Source organism: Egretta garzetta, unplaced genomic scaffold (assembly GCF_000687185.1).
Source record: "Egretta garzetta isolate BGI_Z169 unplaced genomic scaffold, ASM68718v1 scaffold205, whole genome shotgun sequence".
Classification (NCBI taxonomy): domain Eukaryota; kingdom Metazoa; phylum Chordata; class Aves; order Pelecaniformes; family Ardeidae; genus Egretta; species Egretta garzetta.
The window spans coordinates 157,084-176,223 of NW_009259713.1; the positions used below are offsets into that span (position 1 = coordinate 157,084).

The window sequence follows — 19,140 nt, forward strand, 5'->3', positions numbered from 1 at the left end:
CAGACTCAATCACCCCAAGTCAAGAGCAGCTGTACCTTGTTTTGTCTTCTTTGCCTTCTTCGAAGCCTCAGAAACTCCTTGTGCTGCCGTGAAACAAAGTTGACTGCTGCATATTCCAGCAATGCAGCAAAGACAAAGAGAAGGCACACGGCCATCCAAATGTCAATAGCTTTTACATAGGAGACCTACAAAGAAATAAGACACAGGATGTTATATTTCAAACTTCTTCATGAGCTGAAGATATTGACATGAAAAAATAAACACATTTCTGCACAGCATGAGTTCCAGTTGTTCAATGAGTTATTTTGTTTTCCTTTTTGTGTTTTGGTTTGTTAGTTTATTGGCTTATAACAAATAAATAATCCAACTATTAATGGAAATGCATGTTCACAAAGAATACACAAATTCTGAGCTACTGCCTTTAGGAAGAGAGTCAGGATTAGTCTAACAAAATACAAGTGATCTTATAGTCATAATCAGAGATTATCAGCAAGAATACAAATACAGGGCGTGATACAAAACCTATTGAAAAACAATTCTAGAAAGTTTATAGTTACCACCTTTTTCATCTTTTATGAACTTATTGCCATACTGATTAATTAGCTATGTTTAGTATCCACAACCTCAAAGTAAATTCAAAGTACTGTATCCTATTTGTTGATATGACTTTACGAATATGTGTGTTATTAAATGTTTGATCTTAGTTGCATAACCTTTATCCAACAACTCTGTAAGAAAAATAAATCTTCATAGATAATATCTACTACAAATACCCAAATACCAAATGCCTCTGTTCTAAAAAAACACCTATTCTGGTTTGAATTGACACACAATAAAATCAGATGTATTACAGCACTGCAATGTCACAAGAATTTTATCATATTGCCCATACAGTGGGCCAAACAGTAGTCAATTAATGAGCTACACACTATGCATATCAAAAGTATACATTGTCCATAGCTGCATTTGGTCTCTGCCTTTCTTTGTAGTCTTGCAGTTTTTAAGCAAAGATCTTCTGATTAGGCAACAGCAGGTTGTCTCTTTTGTTTATCAGGTATTGCATCCAGGGTGGAATTAAAATAATCTGACTTTTAGTGTCTACTACATATGAGCTAGTTGCCTAAACTCCTTTGATATAAATACATCAAGGGATGAAGAAAAACAGGCATTTCTAGGATGCAATGCATCTGAACTGGTTTAGATGTTTTCTTTGGGACGTGATGAATAACACCCAAATAGTGCTTTTTCATCTTGATGTCTGTAAAGAGGAGTTTAGAACCACTGTCTAAGCATAGACACATGGGGCTTTACTCAGTGGTTTAAAGAAAAGCATCACATACTGCCAAACTAGGTGCCTAGCCTCCATTTGCTAATCCAAATGAGCACAAATATCCAGCATTATATTAAGTAGCCCTCTGGAGATGTCTGATACCCAAGGTCACCTCAATGGCACCACCATACAAGTGAATTGAGATAAGCAAAATGGATCATACCTAAATTCTGAAAAATTATAGTCTAAGATATTTAAAGTCTGAATAATACCGTGCATTTCAACGCAGTCAAAGCATACAGTGGTCTGAAAGAGAGCAGAAAAGAATGTGTTGTTCACTGACACTCTAATGTTCAGGAGACCCAATCTCCACCTTTAAAAAACTCCACCTCTACCCTTTGCACACGCTATTCGAAATGACCTTGCTCTTACGGTCATTGGCTACCATTTTGTGATGAAGGGAAGCACACCTATTTCAGTAGATGTTGCTCCAGTTTACCATTGCTTGAATAGCATCACTTTTCAAAGTCCGTAGAACATTTTTTGTTAACATCAGATGGAATATACTGCACTATGTGCTCCAGAAAGCAATATGAGCAGAGGAATTGGCACTGAAAGCATGGCAGAAAGGATACAGAGCTCCATCCTGCAGATCCCCAACACCGAGCAGGACATTTCAGAGGAGCCAAGTACTCAATAATATTCATCCTGCACCATGGGAACACACATTCTGTATCTGAGGCTGTACTCCAGCTCCACACTGCCATGCCCACTGCGATGCCCACAATACAACATGCACCAGCTGAGATGGAAGAGGAGGAGTTAGCAGGCTAGGGTCGTACTATGAATCTGTGCCTTTCAAGTAGATACGCAGCAGGTATGCATTCCTCTCTCCCACACATAAAAGAAAATCTTACAAGTTACGACTGTACTGAGCAGCTGTGAAACACAGTAAAAACTCGACAATGTCTCAGACACTCTGTGCCACAGGCTGAGGCACTGTAGGAATCAAGTCACTGCAATTTCTGTAAAATGCATCTGAGTTTAAATTGTTTGTTACCTTCCTTGAAGGGGCAGCTTGTTTTCCTCTACCAATGCCCTTAGGAGACGTATTAGACATGCAGAAACAGCTGGACTGTGCTGCCAGAGACAGCACAATGCAGGGAGCCGAAGCCACAAGAATCAGCATTTCTGACTGTGGAAATCCTGTCCTGGTGGGCTTAAAGCAGGGAGGGCAAAATAATAACAGAAGCCCTGAGTTAGCCTTCCTGCCACTTGCACAGTGCTGCCACAAACGGCATCCACAGAATTGCTGAGCCAGCTGGATTATTTTAACTTCAGCCCGCTGGTCTGGAATCAGAGGATCACAATATGCTTGGCAGGTACGTAGCTTGTTTTATTGTTTAGCCATTGCCATACCATGGCACAGCTTTAAATGAGAAAACAGCACATTAAGAATAAACAAACGGAGAAGACCTGCTCATCCCTTTGTTTTCAAATCACTTTAAGTAATTTTATCTATGTATCCCCAATATGTACAGAATTATGTTGCTAAAAGCCTAAAAGCCCATGCAATTTTTTGAAGGCAGACTTTTTTTCTAGCCACCCCTACGCACAGAAAATGACGTGGATCTGTTACAACAAGCCTAGGAGGGCCTCACCTGATGCATGTTTCCAAAGAAGTCCTAAAGTGAGTGTCCAGATTTTAGACCAGTACTTTGGTATCTAAAGCATGCACAATGCAAAGATTCAGTGGATTTTAGGGTCTCTGTCTGCTTTAGCTGACTTCAGCCTGTGTCTTCCTTCAGGAAATCTACCAGATTGTTAGAGTGATCTGACGTGAACCTCCTTCAACAACCCTTGCTGAAGCTGTTCCACTTTGTATGAAAACACATAAAAATTCATTGGCTTGGGGACTGGGAACAGAGTCTCCCCATCCTAGTTGCAAATATTAAGCAGTGGAATATGAAGTCTCTGTCTCTGTGTCCCAAACACACGCTGGGATTGAGAAGGTCCTATCACAGAGTATTTCATGGTGCTTGAACAATTTCCACAGTGAGATGAGCACAGAAAGAATATGAATTTGATGTGCACATTCCAGGTGAGTGCTACAACCACTTGCCTACCAGATACTGTAGCTTCTTACTGTGGTGTCTCACATGTCAATGAAATGCCTTTTTCTAAGAGCTCCTCAGCCATTTCCCACTTATCTCCACAGGAAACTCTCCGCTCGGCAGGCTCTAGTGTGCTTCTCATTCCTAGGTGCTTATTTCTCCTTTGCACTGTACAAGGAACCTTTCACATCTGATTTTCAGTTAAAAATATTGCTGAATGACACACTCATAGGAGCTGGGGTATGAAAAACTGAGTACTTCATGCTATTATAGGCACATCCATTGCTTTGGGAGGTTCTTCCACCAAACCCAAAAACAGTGTTAACAGCTATGGGGTTTTTTTTCATAGTGTAGCTTGAAAACTAATATGTATGCTCAACTAAAAGTTTTAAATCACCTGCTTTGGTAAGGACTCACCAAACAATACTGTATCTCCAACGTCCTTAACTACCATACCCATGCTCCATGCTCCACAGTCACTACTGTGTACATGTAGGACAGTATAGACCCTGATTTTTTTGGAGAAAGTTTCATCTCACCTAACTTAAAACAAGTTATGTACATGTGGTTTTTTGAATTAATGGTAAGGAATAAGCATTTTTAGGACAAAATGTATCTAAGTGGGAGGTAAATATCTATAGTGTAGTCAAATGAACTGTACCCTAAAAATGCCAGTCTGTCATCTTTGACCAAGACTGGGGTTTTGGACGGCTATTTCAGGTATATATGTCTGCTTGATATAGGTCTACATGGGTTAGATAAAGCCTGTGAATCATTTCTATTGGCTAGTGCCTTGATGTAATCCTAAACAGAATAGAGCAGAATAAAACAAGTTACCCACACAGCCTATGTAATAGTGACTGTTACCTGAGCATTTACCACCTTCCCCATAATCTCACTTGCAGGACAGCATGCAAGGTGTGCCGTAACACTAAAAATTCACAGTAAATGTTATCAAGCTACCAAGTAGTAGTAGTGATTGGCGTTTTTTTCAAAGGTAGACCTTGAAAAGGTAGACTCTCTGAAAAACCTGTATCCCTGACAGCACACTGGCTCCATTTACTTTGCAGTACTTTTAGAAGTGGATGTTTGCAAACTCTGCCTTGTTCAACGTTACCATGTTTGGAAAACACATTAAGATTTTCTTGCCCTTTCCTTTCTTTAAATAGCTGCTCCACTTTTTACTTCATGTTGCAGAGCTTCCTCTCTAATGTTGTTTGGGGGGAGGGGATTTAATGGCTCCCACCAATAAAACCATAAATTATATCAATTATTCAGATGCTCTGTAAATGTTTTAGGGCCAGCTAATGAGGGAAATTTTTCAGAGTGAGAGCTGTCTGCACCAAGAGCCAAGCATGGTAAGGCTGAGCACAGTAAATGCAACAAAGTAACTCCTTTTCCCTCATAATTTTCCTCATTTGTTATTTGGCCAGGTAAGTAAAAGACCAGTTTATGCTCTATACAGCACTGCTGCAGCATCAATGACCCCAGTGAAGTTCCTGGAAATGGAAGTCTGAGGACAATCACTCTGTTCATGAAGGCCTTGCAAAGATTAAACCTTCCACTTTTCCAGCTCCTTTTATTTTAGCGCTGTGACTGTCTCACAGCTTCTGGGTACCTTTCGGAATATCGCCGTGTGTCACCACCAGAACGAGGTACGCTTTTGTGGAGAGAAGCCAGGGGAAAATATGGTCATGGGTCCTGCAGTTGAGCAGCTGCCATTTGTTGACATTTGTGAATCAATCCAAATGTGAGCTCTATTTCTGCTACAGCGCCAGCCTCATGAGACTCCAGACAACTGCTTTAACTCTCTGATTCAGATGAACAGGTGCAAAATGGAAATAAAGACACATCCATTCTCTCCCAGAGTGAAAAGAACTTCCATATGCAGTGCAAGGTGCTCAGCCTGTGTCAAAAACCATATATTTCCTTATTTTGGTTGATAGAACCTCATGAAAAAAATATCTCTGACTTGTGATACAAAGCCCAAAACTTCTACTTTTGCACAATACCACATTCTAGGCAAGATTTTTTTAAAGAAGAAAATTTTCAGCTACTGGAAAATGTTACAATTTGAAATTAATTTCTCCTATGCATTAAAAGAATCTCTTGGGGGAAAAAAGTTTCAGCGAATTTTTCATATTGGAAATGTGGAAATACAACAAATTAACATTTTAAAACAAAACTGAAACAAAAATTATGTAAAACTGCCTTCCAGGACAAGGCATTGACATTGCATTAAATTTCACTTTACTTTAAAACCAAAGCATTTACATGGAATTCTGTTATCATAAAACTTACTGGTTTGTTTTTTGTTTTTTTTTTCAAATCTTGAATTCATAAAGAAATTGACAGCTCCTCCCTGTGTATCAGCTTTATATAGCTGAAGTTGAAAGTACCAGTCCTGGTTTCATCACATTTTCCAGGCAGAGAAGTTTCTGAATGAAGAACATGCTGTCAGCTCCTATTACAAGGAAAGTATTATCTTTTTGTCTCACTTTTGTTCTGGATCTTTCTTTTCACCCAAATATTTCACCCCCATGAAATACCGACATTCTAAAACAAATTCCTATAGAAAAAGGCAAATTACTTTCCCAGTCCTAAACCCTCAGTCATTTTATCCTATTCTATTGTTCCAACACTTTCCAGCTAACTATCCTTCACACCGTGCAGTCTTAAAGGGTCCTAGTCACTGTGCAGTACCTTGATGGGTCAGGTCAACAAGACTTCTTACCTTAGTGGACAACACAGCATGAAACCAAAAGTGGTTTAGATTTTACCAAGTTTAAAATTAATGGGATTGATCACCTGGTGAGGAAATCTTTATGAAGTCTTCCGGAAGTAAAGCAACTGTCCACCACAGCTGGCCTTGGGACCTGTTCTCGAAGGGGGCTGCTTCTGCAGGGGAGGGAATGATCATGAAAGCTTTCCTCTTCCAGACTATGGTAAATGTCTGTTTGCCTCTTCAAGACTTTAATGTTCATATTCTTTCCATAATGTACTTTGCAATGAAAAAGGTTAAGCTATCAGAGCTACTATTCTGTTACTGGAAAATAAGCGCTCGTATACGGGGTAGATCTTGACAGGAGCTGGTTCATCGGTGAATGAGTCCTGTGGAAGTTGTAGGTGTCCTTCACCAGCTCACTTACTGCATTGCTAGGCAGCTTGGGAAGACAACCAGCCTGGCTGGTGACCTTCTTTTCTTTTGAGGTGAAATGGGGTTAAAATCAAGTCCCAAATGTCCCACTCAGGAACCAAGCTACTACCCTCAGAGTAAAATGCCTGTTCTGAGATGATGACATAACTAATTTGGTTTGTTTGTTGGAAGAATGAAAAAATGTCAATATTTGGAGAATGTGAAACACACTGTTTCCAGTTATTTTAATAAAACAATTCTATTGTTTTAATTGACCAAAATATTTTGTTCAACTCTTTTTTCTTTTTTTTCCCCTGAAACATCTACTTAATCTTCCATTTTTCAATGAAATCTCAGCAATTTTCAAAGTAAAACAAGAAATAAGCAAGAAATATTTGATTTAAAAGTGCTGAAACAAACTTTCCCACCCTCCCACCATTATTCAGATTCCATCTGAAAGTATCCACCTGACTCAGCAGAGACTCACAAGTTGTTCCAGTCACCCAAAATTGCCTTTTTCAGTGAATAAACTATTCATCCAAAATTTTTTGCTCTATTTGTATCGCTGGTTCTGCCAAGTCATGAGATGCTAAACCTCCTACCCAATGCTGATACAGAACTAAATGCCAATTGCATTCAAGCCAGGAAAATTATGGAAAACATTTATGGTTTTTTTTTTTCCTTCAAAGATGAAAGAAAATTTTCTTCAAGTTTTAAAGATGATCAGGGAGTTATGGTATTTACAAAGATGCTCAGACAGAGGCCCCTGGACCAAGATGCTCTCCACCTTCAGAGTGAGGCTGGGCCCCAAGAAACTTCAGGTTTTATCCAAGACTTTGTGAACCTCTGCAACACATGGCTAACACCTGATTCAGATGATGCAGGACTGTGTTATAGTACATCCTGCAGGATGTGATAAAGGGAGCACAGAGCAGTAACTGCACCCTGGGGACTGATATTTCTTCAAATTATGTGAGTATATTCTATATGACACATTATAAAAAAAGTAAACTTGTGTTGCAGGTAAAGGAAAGCCATTCTAGAGAAACAATAAAATACCTTTTTTTTTAGCATGGGCTGTGTCTATTCATACTTTATGCACCTTCTCAAACAGCATATATCTACCTTTGAAAAATGTAATCCCACAAATAAAGACTCAGTTATCAGATTGGTGAAGCCAAGACTTGTTTTTCCTTCCCAAGGGCATATGAAGTATTGGCATGTTCATCATGTGTCATTTTGTGCAATCATACAGTGTAGTTGCCTTGTATTTTCTGTTCCTGACAATTCATTCTTTCTCTACGGGAAATTTTAGACAGGAATTACCATTTCCATTTCAAAAGCCCTTGACTTCCTTGAAAATAGTGACTGTTTTTCAGACAAAGAAAAAAAAAAATCTGAGCAATAGCTTAAGGCAGTTTTTCTAACTAAGCAGGTTACAGCTGAGAAAACAAAGGCTTGTGCTTTGGACAGATAATGGTGTTGGATCTCACCTTGGGAGCAAACTGGGTGATTTTATTATGCATTGATAACGCAGGGATGGGCTCACCTCTGCCACTGGGAATGGAGTAACACTAATTGAAATTGTAACCAGGGTCAAAAGCCCACTTTTGCAAACAGGTAGCCAACTGTGTGTTGTATCAATTTTCACTAAGGTGACAATAAAGTGGAAATGTCTCTTATATCTAGGCCAGAAATTCATGTCTAGCTCAGACCACCACTGAAATGGTTAACAAGATGGTACAGATGGGAAAAGCTGAATTATTTGGAAGCAGGAGGTTCTGGTGACCCTCCCCAAGAACTGTCTTGAATTCATGTCCTGCAAAAAAGGGCAGAGTGGAACTGGGAATGAGCAGATGTGCATCAGGGTGTACAAAGTTTGGACACACAGATGGACCAAAAAATAAAGGCACTAGCTTTTTCTGTCTGATTGTGACTTTTCAGCCCCCTGCAGAAACAGATTTTGGGGAGAATCAAAACTGTGAAAGCAAGAGAGGAGAAAAATGCAAATTCCTCTCTTCATCATTAATTAGGACTTTGGTGTCCAGCAGGGCACTGCTGACTTTTCTCATTGTCCTGATCCTGAAAAACCCTGGGCAAGAACAGGTCAGGGGATGCCACCACACCCACCAGCTCAGTCACATCCTCAACACTATATGGAAATACGAAATTGTGGGGTTTGTCACTCTCCAGCCTGGTTGCCTCTCTCTGCCCTCTTGGTAAAAAAAGCCTGGCTTAACTGGCCACAAAAATGTGCTCTGCAGTAGTGTTGCAGACCAAGAGGCAGCTATCCAACCCCAGCCCAATGTCACAGCCAGGGGTGGTACAATTTTGTCAGATCTCAGACAAGCCAGTAAGACCCACAGTCTGTGCTTGAGCTGTCTCAGAAAGAGACCCGCAACATGAAGCATCAGATTCTTGCCACTAATATTCTGCACATCTCTGCTATTTTCCTCAGTCCCATTTTGCATGTCTTGTCTTCTTCTGTCTTCAAGAAATTGGTCTTGAATAAGAGCTTACAACCATTTGATTAAATCTTTTTTTTTTCTTTCTTCAAAAACAACCAGATTTTTGATAAGGCTTTCTTCAGTCAAAGGGAAAACCAATCCTCCTATCCCCACAGAAAAGTAGGACTATCTGCACATAGACTCCCTACAGGTTACTATAGCATCACAGTGCCCCACCAATTAATCCTTCAGGTTTGGCTTGTGAATAAAGCAAGCCAGAAAATCAAGCTCATCTTGGCAGAAGTAAAATAAATAATACCAATATTTGTGACATTTCTTGTGTGTGGACCAAAGAAAGTAATCAACAGATTGGTGGAGCCATGGTGATCAGTTTATGAAGGTGACATAAGGATTGATGTCCCTGCTCCAAGGAAGCAGCTTCTTATTGTTAAGTAATTGAAAGACATTTATCACTCAGAAACACCCCCATATCCAGCTGAGATCAGTGCAAATTGAGAATTACATGTGGCTGCATTAAGACACTGGCAAATACACATAGAAGCAGCCTTTGTATCTTGATGACAGTCAGTCTTGGGTCTCATTTACAAAAGAAGTTTCTGGCTCTTCCTTCCTAGTGAAATCAACAGATAATGTTTCTTTAATGTCACTAAATGCTCACTTGACTACTTGGACTCTAAGTGGTGAATTCTTCAGTGGATGAGAGTGTGGACAAAAACAATCACCAAGGAAAAAAAAACTGAGGAAGATTAAAGAGGAGCTACAGCACCATGATTGCATGATTGCTAGCAAGAACCGCTGCCAGGATTTTGAAACAATGTCATTAAATTCATAAACAGAGCAAAATGCTAATACTTACCAAAGGAGCATTTATGTTTAAGATTAATTTGAAATAAGAAGCCAATGTGGTATGTATCTGAGAACAGCCAGAATGCCTACTTCTAAAATGCCAGCTTTTCTGCTGTGATTACAGTTTTCTGAAATATTTTTTTGTTTGTTTTTTTTTCAAACAGAGCATTAATTCAGGTTCAGAAAACCCTTTCCATCTCCTTTGTAGATCTAAAAGTGCCTCAGCCACCTCAGGTGAAAAGTAATCTTCATTCAGCTCAGGCGCAGCCATGCCAGATGCAGTTACTACCTCTGCCACCCGGTTAGGAAGAATTGCACCAAATTGCGTTGTTCTTTGACCTTTGAAGAGTTAACAGACTCAGTGCATGACTGTTATCAAATAACAAGTCAGGACTTTATTTTTGTAGCAATAGGAACAAATCTCTTCCTTTCATGTAAAGCAGGTAAGAATCACAGAACTGGTGGATGGAAGAGTAGCTACCATGATCAATACCAAGAACATTTGCACCTATACGTACATTTTTAGGTATGATTTTTCCACTGGATAGGATGAAAATTGTGTTAATGCTCAGGTGACTGCAGAACATTCTACATCATCCTCTCTGTGCTATATTTCCTATTGTAGTCACAACTAAGTGAACCATTAAAAGTGATCCAATTCACTGAACCAAACAACAAAAACCTAAAATTAGAAAAAGGATGCCTAGGGCAATATGCCTTTTTTTCTTTAACTCTTGGTCTCTGATGTTTGTGAATAGAGACTTGATTTTTCTAATTCTTCCCTAAGATTCTACTCCTAAATTCCAGATTTCTTAAGACTTCCAGCAATGTAATTTGATGGAAAAAATGCATTTGTTTATTTTTATGACTGCCAGTCTCTCTAGATTAGAGATGGGCAAATTAAATTAATCCTTTGGTCAGAGAAAATTGCCTTACCAATACGAAATATAACATCAGACTAAAACAACTGAGAATGGGATAGTTCATTACATTACTCAGTACCTACATATGCTTCTTTCTTGACTATTACTCAATCAGTTACTTACTATTCCTGAGCCACTTATCATTCTTAATAATTCTTCTGGCTCTGTGTTCTGAATTGCTACTTTCACCTGATTAAACTGTAAGGGAGAAAAAATACTTTATTTGTGGATAATTTAAGCAATATATAACTAACAATAATGGTGCAACAAATAGATCTGTATATGCAGTCCATCAAATTATTCTCTTTCTATCTTCAGAAATAAAAGGGATTTTAAGTGAAAAACAAAAGTGTCCCTAAAAAAAGATCCCAAAGCTGACATCAAAGAAAACATAGGCTCAGGAGAGATAGCATGGTCCAATTCCAGTTGTAAGTGTGAGTGAGTCATATTTCAGGTATAGTAAAGCACTTAAGGAAATGCAGAATTGAAAGAGGATGTACAATGGGAATAATAGAATATGGCAAAGGTGAAAATATACGTGGAAAGAAATTGATGGTCTGAATATTAATAAGCAGGAAGAAAGAAAATGGGATAAAGAAGGCAGGTTAAAGGAAAGAAAATAGAATTCAAATAAAGGGGAATGAAACAGCAGCATTTACTGAGATTCATGCAAAGATTTTCTTTTTTTTTTAAACTTTATCTGGATCAGTTTCCATATTCTAAAGGGATCAGAGCTGCCACATTAATGTAAATGTACCTATCACACACCCAAATTAGCTCAGCCCTTAGGCTTGGGACCTGGAATCAATGCTGCTTCTGGTGAAGCACAGGTTGCATGCCCAGACCACTGTTTTGCAGAAGGTTGCCTTGCTCAGACAGTGCAGAAAGCCAAGCGCCTCTTCCTTTCCCATGGACTTCTCCAACCAAGGGCTCACCTGACCTCCTCTGTAGGTCCCACTAACCAATCTCCAGACAGTCAACCAGCACCACCTCTTTGGAAGAAAAAGGCTGGGACTGCAGGCTCATATTGCACCACGTTTTGTGATAGAAACAGACCCACACAGTAGGTTTGAAGCTACTGGCAAGTACCTCCTTCCCTGTTTTTCCTGTTCACATTCTTGGAAATTTAATGATCTTTACGTTTTCTTTCCTAAACTCAGGTAGACTTCCTAATCAAGACCTACCTATCCTTTCCAGCCAGAAGTGTCTGACCATTTAATGTTTGTTAACTGAATTATGTTTTCAGTCCACTCATGGAAAACCAGCCATAGAACAAAAAAGCAGGAAAAAACAGCACAGGAACACATCATTGTAGGCTCCCTTTTGTGTCCGTGTGGAACAGGAATACCCGCGAGGACTCACAAGGCTACTCAAGCACAGAAGAGACAGCATCACCTTTCATGCTCATTTTCTGCTGCGGATTCTGATTATTTCTAATAGCTTACTGATGGTCTGCTGCTAACATCATAACTCAGAATGCAATTCTTTCCCTGGCAGTTCAAGAGACAAAGTAATCTGTTGATTTGTAGAAAAAATTGGGCCTCCAAATTCCGAGACTCTGCTTCCAAGCACAGTCTTGTACTAAGGTTTTGTTTGCAGCTATCATGTTTTTCACAGAATTTCATTTTCACCTGAGCTGTAAATCCAAGTACTTTCTGAATCATACTGTAACGTTAAATTGTCACCAGGACTCTTACACTAAGAGCTTTGTTCAAAACTGTGCCATCACACAGCAAGGCTGAGTGAAGTCATTTTCAGCCACAATAGCTAGGAAACAGGGGGAAATATATATATAAAAAAAAAAAAGGCAAGAGCTAAGAACATCATTGCTTCTCACGGAAGGGTGTTTGTGAAGAAGCCTTCTAGCTGTCCATTCTTGTGTTTGGGGAACATCTTTATTCCCTTCTCAGCTTATCTTTGAGCCAAAGTACTGGACTTTTATAACAGGAGGATCCTTTTCTGAGGGGTATTTGATTGCTTAGCCTAAGTCCAATGATTACTCCTATAAACTGCTCTTATGTTCCTCATCCATTTTCTAATGCCAGAGTGGGGGCATTTGTTCTATACTCTCTGCAGCTATAGTTAAAGCATCCAGAGACCCTCCAAGGAACAGGAAACCAGAGCCGCACACCACAGAGCACTGAAGTCACCCACAGCACTCTCAGTACCAGCGACTGAGGCAGTCTCAAGTAAAGATGGAGGGTTATATGCAGGATCATACAGACACCTCTCAGAAAGGCTGCTGTTGGCCCTGGAGGTTCAAAGCACTGCAGCAGAAGTTAAGGGGAATGGTTTTCATGTCAGTCTGATGCCACGTGCTCAAGACTTGTTGAAATCCGTTGCCCTGTAGCAAGCAAAAGCTTGCTGGCTGCTTGCAGAATGACTTCATGATACTGACAGATGAATGTTCACCTTACAGAAAGGCTGGAGAAATCCTGGAGGGAGCTAACATTCCATTGCTACTGAGCATATCGCTGCTGCTCAGTGAATATTCACAGTGAAGGTTGCTCATCTGTGCAGGAAGCAGGGAATAAATCGCTTCTGGTTCTCTTATTTCTATTCGCAATGTTATAGGCTCTTGCATACGATGTTTTGGCTTATATCCCTCCTGCAAGCATGGCATTATAATTGAAGGTATAAGTCCCTTTATTTTTCTTTTTTTTGTGTGTTCCTAGTTAGTGTCACATGCTGTGTCTGTAAAACTGTGAATAGGTGAGGTTGAGCCACCTACAAGGAGGGGACACTGCTGCATGCTTAGGGAACTGCTAATCCTGCTCAAATGGAGAAGGTTCAAAAGACTTAAATGATATGGGATCTGGAGAAACTACACTGAGAAGCCAGACGTGCCTCAGAGATGATGGACAGAATAATTTCCTAAGATCCAGAGGGGACCAATCTGAGTTTTCTGCCACTCAAAGTTATTGGAATGGCTGGAATTGAGGACGCAGTAGGTAGGAGGAGAGCTATGTATGAACCTTTGCATTTCTGCTCAGTCTCACCTAGTTGCTGTGAGTTTGTTTAAAAAAATATAATTCAACTTTTCTTGTTCTATTCATGTTCTGATGAAACGTGGATAATTTTTAAGTTCAAAAAAAGTTTTTTATCTCTTGTGGCATCTCATTGTGAGAAGGAGATACAGGCACATCCACCTCAAAGCTCTGGCTGATAGAGGGTCTTGACACAGGCACGATTTCATGAAACGAAGAGACTCCTGTGCCTTTCAGCCGACTGTCCAGCCTTTCATGTGTCAGGCACAGAGTTAGTGGGTGTTTCCTCTGATAGTCCTCTCTCTACTCCCAGGGCTTCAGAGCAAGAAGCGAAAGCCAACTTGTTCACCAAGCGCATAATTTACGGCTGCCCCGCAATGCCTGCGAAAAGGAGCAGCCACGTAGCACACAGGCATTGTTTCTCTTGCAAAGTCACAGCCCTGGATGCCTCAGAGCCCCAGAGTTTTCTGCTTTCCATCTGATGGCAGAGCCTCCTGGCATGGGTGCTGCACAAGCCCAAGGCCTCCGTGTCGGGCAGGCCACATATCAAAGGCGGGAGGGAAAGGGAACAGCTTTTCTGACTTTCAGGCAATTCTGACCTGCTCAGATGAGTCATGTAACTTAAAAGAAGCTGCAAAACTGAGCCAGCCTACGCAAGAGAAGACAACAGCCTATATATAAATAACAACCTATATATCTGTTCCCCTGTCAATTCCATAAGTAGCTAGAGAAGAACAAAGCTTTGAAGTGAGTCATGTTAACTCCATTTCCCTCTCTCTTTTTCTAACTCTGAACATTATAAGGAAGCTCAGAAAACACGTTGGTCAGAATTTTAAATCATGAAGATCAGGGTCAAATCTCTTTCAGGAGATTTTAATGAACTGCCTGAGCCAGTAATTATATTTGCATAATTGGGAATGAACATGTCTTTTCCTCGAATCATTTTGTAGGCACTTGCCTTACTGGTAAGCCTAGAGTAGCAATGGCTCACCGCCAGCTTTCTTTCCAGCTTTACGTTTTCTTGCAACATCAGTCTGTTCCTGCTGCTATCTTAAACACAGGAATGCACACCTACATCATTTATATCACATGGTTATTACAAGCTCCATTTCCATTATGACTTAGCAGAATTAGCACATAACACACAGTTTTGACTCAAAAGAGTCTGATAGTGCTGTATAGAAGCCCATACTGTACTGTCCTGTTACCCAGCATTCATGTTCAGCATTAATAAATGTATCTTTTGAAAAGTCCCAAGCTCTTAAAAACTCTGACCCCACTAGCAAGTTGCTGAGGAGAGTGACACATAGTTAGAAATACAAAGAGACACACTTCATATTATATTTAATAGCTATCTTTATGTCTGATAAGTTATTAATAGATGTCAGAAGTTTCAGTAACACTTGCTCTATCATTATTAATTAGAGCTGTGGGGAAGTACTTGCCTGGCTGATGAACCCTGTTAGATGTCTCTCACATGAACTGGCATTTACTCGCTTGTCATTATTATGTTGGAGACGAAAAAGAAAACAAACAAACAAAATAAATCAGAGAACTGTTCCTCATGGAACAGTACATGTTAGCAGAGAGTAGATTGCATCTAATGAGACTCAAAACTACAAAAAAGGTCTCAGTATTTCTCTGCCTCTTTCCTTTGAAAGATCTTAACAAAGTCTTAAAGAAGCTAGGCCACCTGCTTCTCAGAGAATATGTGTAATGCAGGGAAATATTACTGGCTCCATTTTACAAATAGGAAAATTCAGGTATGCATACAGCAAGTACATTGCCCAGGGCTACAGGAGGAGCCAGTGGCAGAGCTGTGAACAAAATCTTAATCTTGTGGCTACCACATCCACGTTTTAGAGTCCAGATCATACTTCCCACCTGCCTACGAGAGGGATCCACATTGCTAGCTGTTCCATAGAACTGCCTAAATCCATGGAACTGTCCTGGGGAGGCTGCATTGCTACCACACTGCAAATGGGATTTTGCAAAAATGTGTATTTGTATCACTGTCAAACACATCAGGAGGAGAACAGGAGAGAGACAGGGAAAAAAATGTGCAATAGTACCCACTCCTTCTTGACTGTTGCTTTCAACTTGTTCTTGGACACAATAAGAAGCAGTGAAGAGAATTAAAAAAGATTTGGGTGTGGTAGTGTAGTTAAGTGGTTTGTGGGGTTTTTTTCCCCAGCATATGCAGCTGCAAAAGAGATTTTGCTTAAGTTGTCAATACAATGTTTATTTTGTAAACATATTTGTCAGGTTTTTTTATTTGCAACACTTACTCTGCCTAAAGGGTACCTTGAACCTAATGTTATTCCAGCAGCCATGACTTTGATTGATTGCACATCAGGAAGCTTAAGTGCAGAAAACTCCTACACAAAATCACTTTAAAGTATGGAAATTAAAATTTAAAGGCTGCTTCTCTAACATGCTTCTTGTGTGCCAGAGCAGCCACAGCCCCAGTCTGAAATGTGGGGGCAGCAAGGAGGAAGGGGGGCACAGCCATTCAGCCCTACTCCCACAGGACATGTCATAGGCACAAACATTACATTAAGTGGTGCTAATGTGGGAGGGGAGCAAAGGAAAAGAGCCTCCATAGACTCCTGTTTCTAACAAACCCACATTTGTTTAACATCCCTAGCTGCCAACTAACTGCAGAAGAGCACTGGAAAAGCTGCAAGCAGGACCTGATTCTCCAACAAACATGCTCACCATATCCCTTTCATGCACATCTCACCAAAATCTGTCATTGCCATCCAGGAAGGGCTGCACACAGCATCCTCAGCCAAAGGCTTCTTACCCTTAGTGAATATCTTCAGAGCTGCCCAGCATGATTCACAGCAGCCTTTTCTGCACAGGATGGTCTCCACAGATGGATCTGATGAGCTCTTGAGGAGCTCTTTGCATCTTATCTGACGGCTGTTATTTTTAGGGTGCTCCTCGATATATCTTCAGGAAGGCTGCAAGTCAGTGTTCCCATTGGCACTGGTGTTGCGATGCAGCAGGTGCACTGGCACTGATTTTCCATTGCTACAATTTTTTGCCCCCTTTTACAGGGAAGGTGAGTTCTCATGACTGCATTAGGTCCAATGGCCTGTGAAGTAATTTGCTATATCATACTATGTTCTTTCTTTCAACTCAACTCAAGCAATGTTCCTCTCTTGGCCTTTCTTAACAACCCAGTTGTCCCAAGTATTTACTCTTTTCTTTTCCACCCAATGGCTATACAAAGGAATAACAATTAGCTGGAGTGAAGTGTTTAATTCATCTTTCCTCTCTGTCCAATATCCCTTTGATCACAGAAACATAAAAGGTCTGAGTGCTTAAGTCCAAACACTTCGCCCTTGTTCAGCTGCTGCTTAACTCTGGAGATAACTTAAGTTCAGTAGGTCCTTCACTGTTTAACTTCAATGTTTTCTGGGCAGCTGAGTTCTGCTCATGCCCAGAATATCTCCTTCTATGTGCAGAGAGGTATCTAGCTCCAACCTGGGTCCAAACATGATGTTACAGTGAGAACATATAGGCACTGTGCACAGGAGTTTATTCAGAGTCCACCAAGCACGTGCTGACAGCCTCAGATGCTTTAAAAAAATGCCTTGGTAGCTGCAGGAATATTAAACCAAATCATGCCAACCTTTCCACTGGAAGCTTTGTGGTACTGGCACTCACCAAGGAAGAGGGAAATACACCTTAAAGGCCATCCCAAGCCTGAGAGGATATCAGTGTATGTCTTCTATCTCCCACAATATCTATGTCAGGCCATGGGCAGGGCTGGGAAAAGAAGGGGCTTTAAAGCTCAAATGGGAGCTATTCTGCTGCACAGAACACAGAAAGGAAAGCAAGATTCATGAACTTTCTAGCGAGGAAGAAGAAAAAGGAGCTATGCCTTAGATGCCTCTGGCATATTGCCAGTCACTGGCTAGAATGAAGAAGCACGTTATCTAGTTGGTAAGTTATTCGCTCCATGTCCAATTTGAAATAATGGTACTGCTGCTGCCAGAGGAACAGTCCTCAGCTATGTGAATGATAGGGCGAGGATTCAGCTCGCCATCTGAACCCATAGGCAGCTCCAGGGTAGACTTCTTTAGGTGTTGATTGGCCACAGGGATGAATTGTCTCTCTGGAAGTATCAATTCCCCTCCACTGAGGAGGGACCTAAGATAAAGAATACCTGCTAGTCAAATCAATCCAAAAAGTGAGGTTGGGCATTGGAAGGGGGGAAGAAGTAGAAATATAGGCGAGAAGAATCCAATGAAATTAATTTGGGGTTCAATTCAGAAACTACACAGACGTAGGGTTCCCTGACTCACTCTGTCCTCTTTCTTGCTGAGAACAGTCTCCTAATTGGAAGAGCAGGTCCTGTGTTTTATACTGGCTTGTCTATTTATCGTCAAGACTTAACAGAGTCAAACATGATTAAAACACAGTTTGGAAAAGCCTTTCAGCACTGCCATTTACTTTAAATATTATTGTTTAATCACTGATTTCCCTGTGGTAATTATGCTATGTTTAGGCTTTCGGGGTTTTTAATCGGTGTTTTCCTGTGGCTTGGCTGTGATTCCTGCAGAAACCTTGTAATAACCAAATAACTAGGACAGACTAATCTAATAATTTGTGCATGCATATGATGTTCGGGTGGATTATTAAAGTTATTTTCTCACTAAAATGTTATCAGTTTAGAAAGCCGAGCCGTTCCAGGGTGATGACTTTTCATTGCCAAAATGTTTAATACAGTCATATGCACCAGACTGCAGTTGCACATGTTAATGTCATTTATTCCATTGATTTTGAAAGTAACATTGCTGCTCTCTAATTTTTGCTTGAAAAATCCTAACAACCAAAATGATGTTGTTCAAATGGCAAGTGTTTGCTGAAACTGAAAGCCGGAGTATTTGTCTAGACTAAAAGGGCCAGATATGCTTTAGTTTGACAGGACTTGTTATTAACTTAGGACATGAGGCCTTGAGAATTTTCTCCTGCTTTAATAGCATTGTATTTCAGGCCCCTAGCACAACTAATTTAAACGGTTCCGGGGGTAGAACCTAATCAATTTTGCACACCAAGATGGAGTCCAAGTCAGTCCTTAGTACTAATTTCCCTGCAATGTAAAACCAGTAATAACAAAGAAAGGCAAAAAAATAAAACGAAATAGCATGAATGCAAATAGCATTACTCAGACTTTTTTGTTCTGCTGGAGTAGTCTAAATTTCAAAGCCACCTCCCACACATACACTTATATATAACATTTTGAAATACAATACTTCCTCAGATGTTGCATTCATTGTCATAGAGTTTATTCCTAGATATGGAGTATTTTTCTATAGAAAGCAAAACTACATCAGTATTTTTCTGCTCTAATGATTCATTCTGGATACTGAAAGAAAGACCTG

At 40.2% G+C, this 19,140-nt stretch overlaps 1 protein-coding gene across 2 annotated transcripts in view; it reads right to left on the bottom strand.

The window, feature by feature from the left end:
- The window catches only part of GLRA2 (glycine receptor alpha 2), a 132,234-nt gene that overhangs the window by 28,599 nt on the left and 84,495 nt on the right, over nucleotides 1–19,140 (bottom strand). For both annotated transcript variants that reach the window (XM_009639052.1, XM_009639051.2), the window contains exon 8: nucleotides 36–185. In XM_009639052.1, the coding sequence (XP_009637347.1) occupies nucleotides 36–185 (150 nt within the window). The remainder of the gene's footprint in view (nucleotides 1–35; nucleotides 186–19,140) is intronic.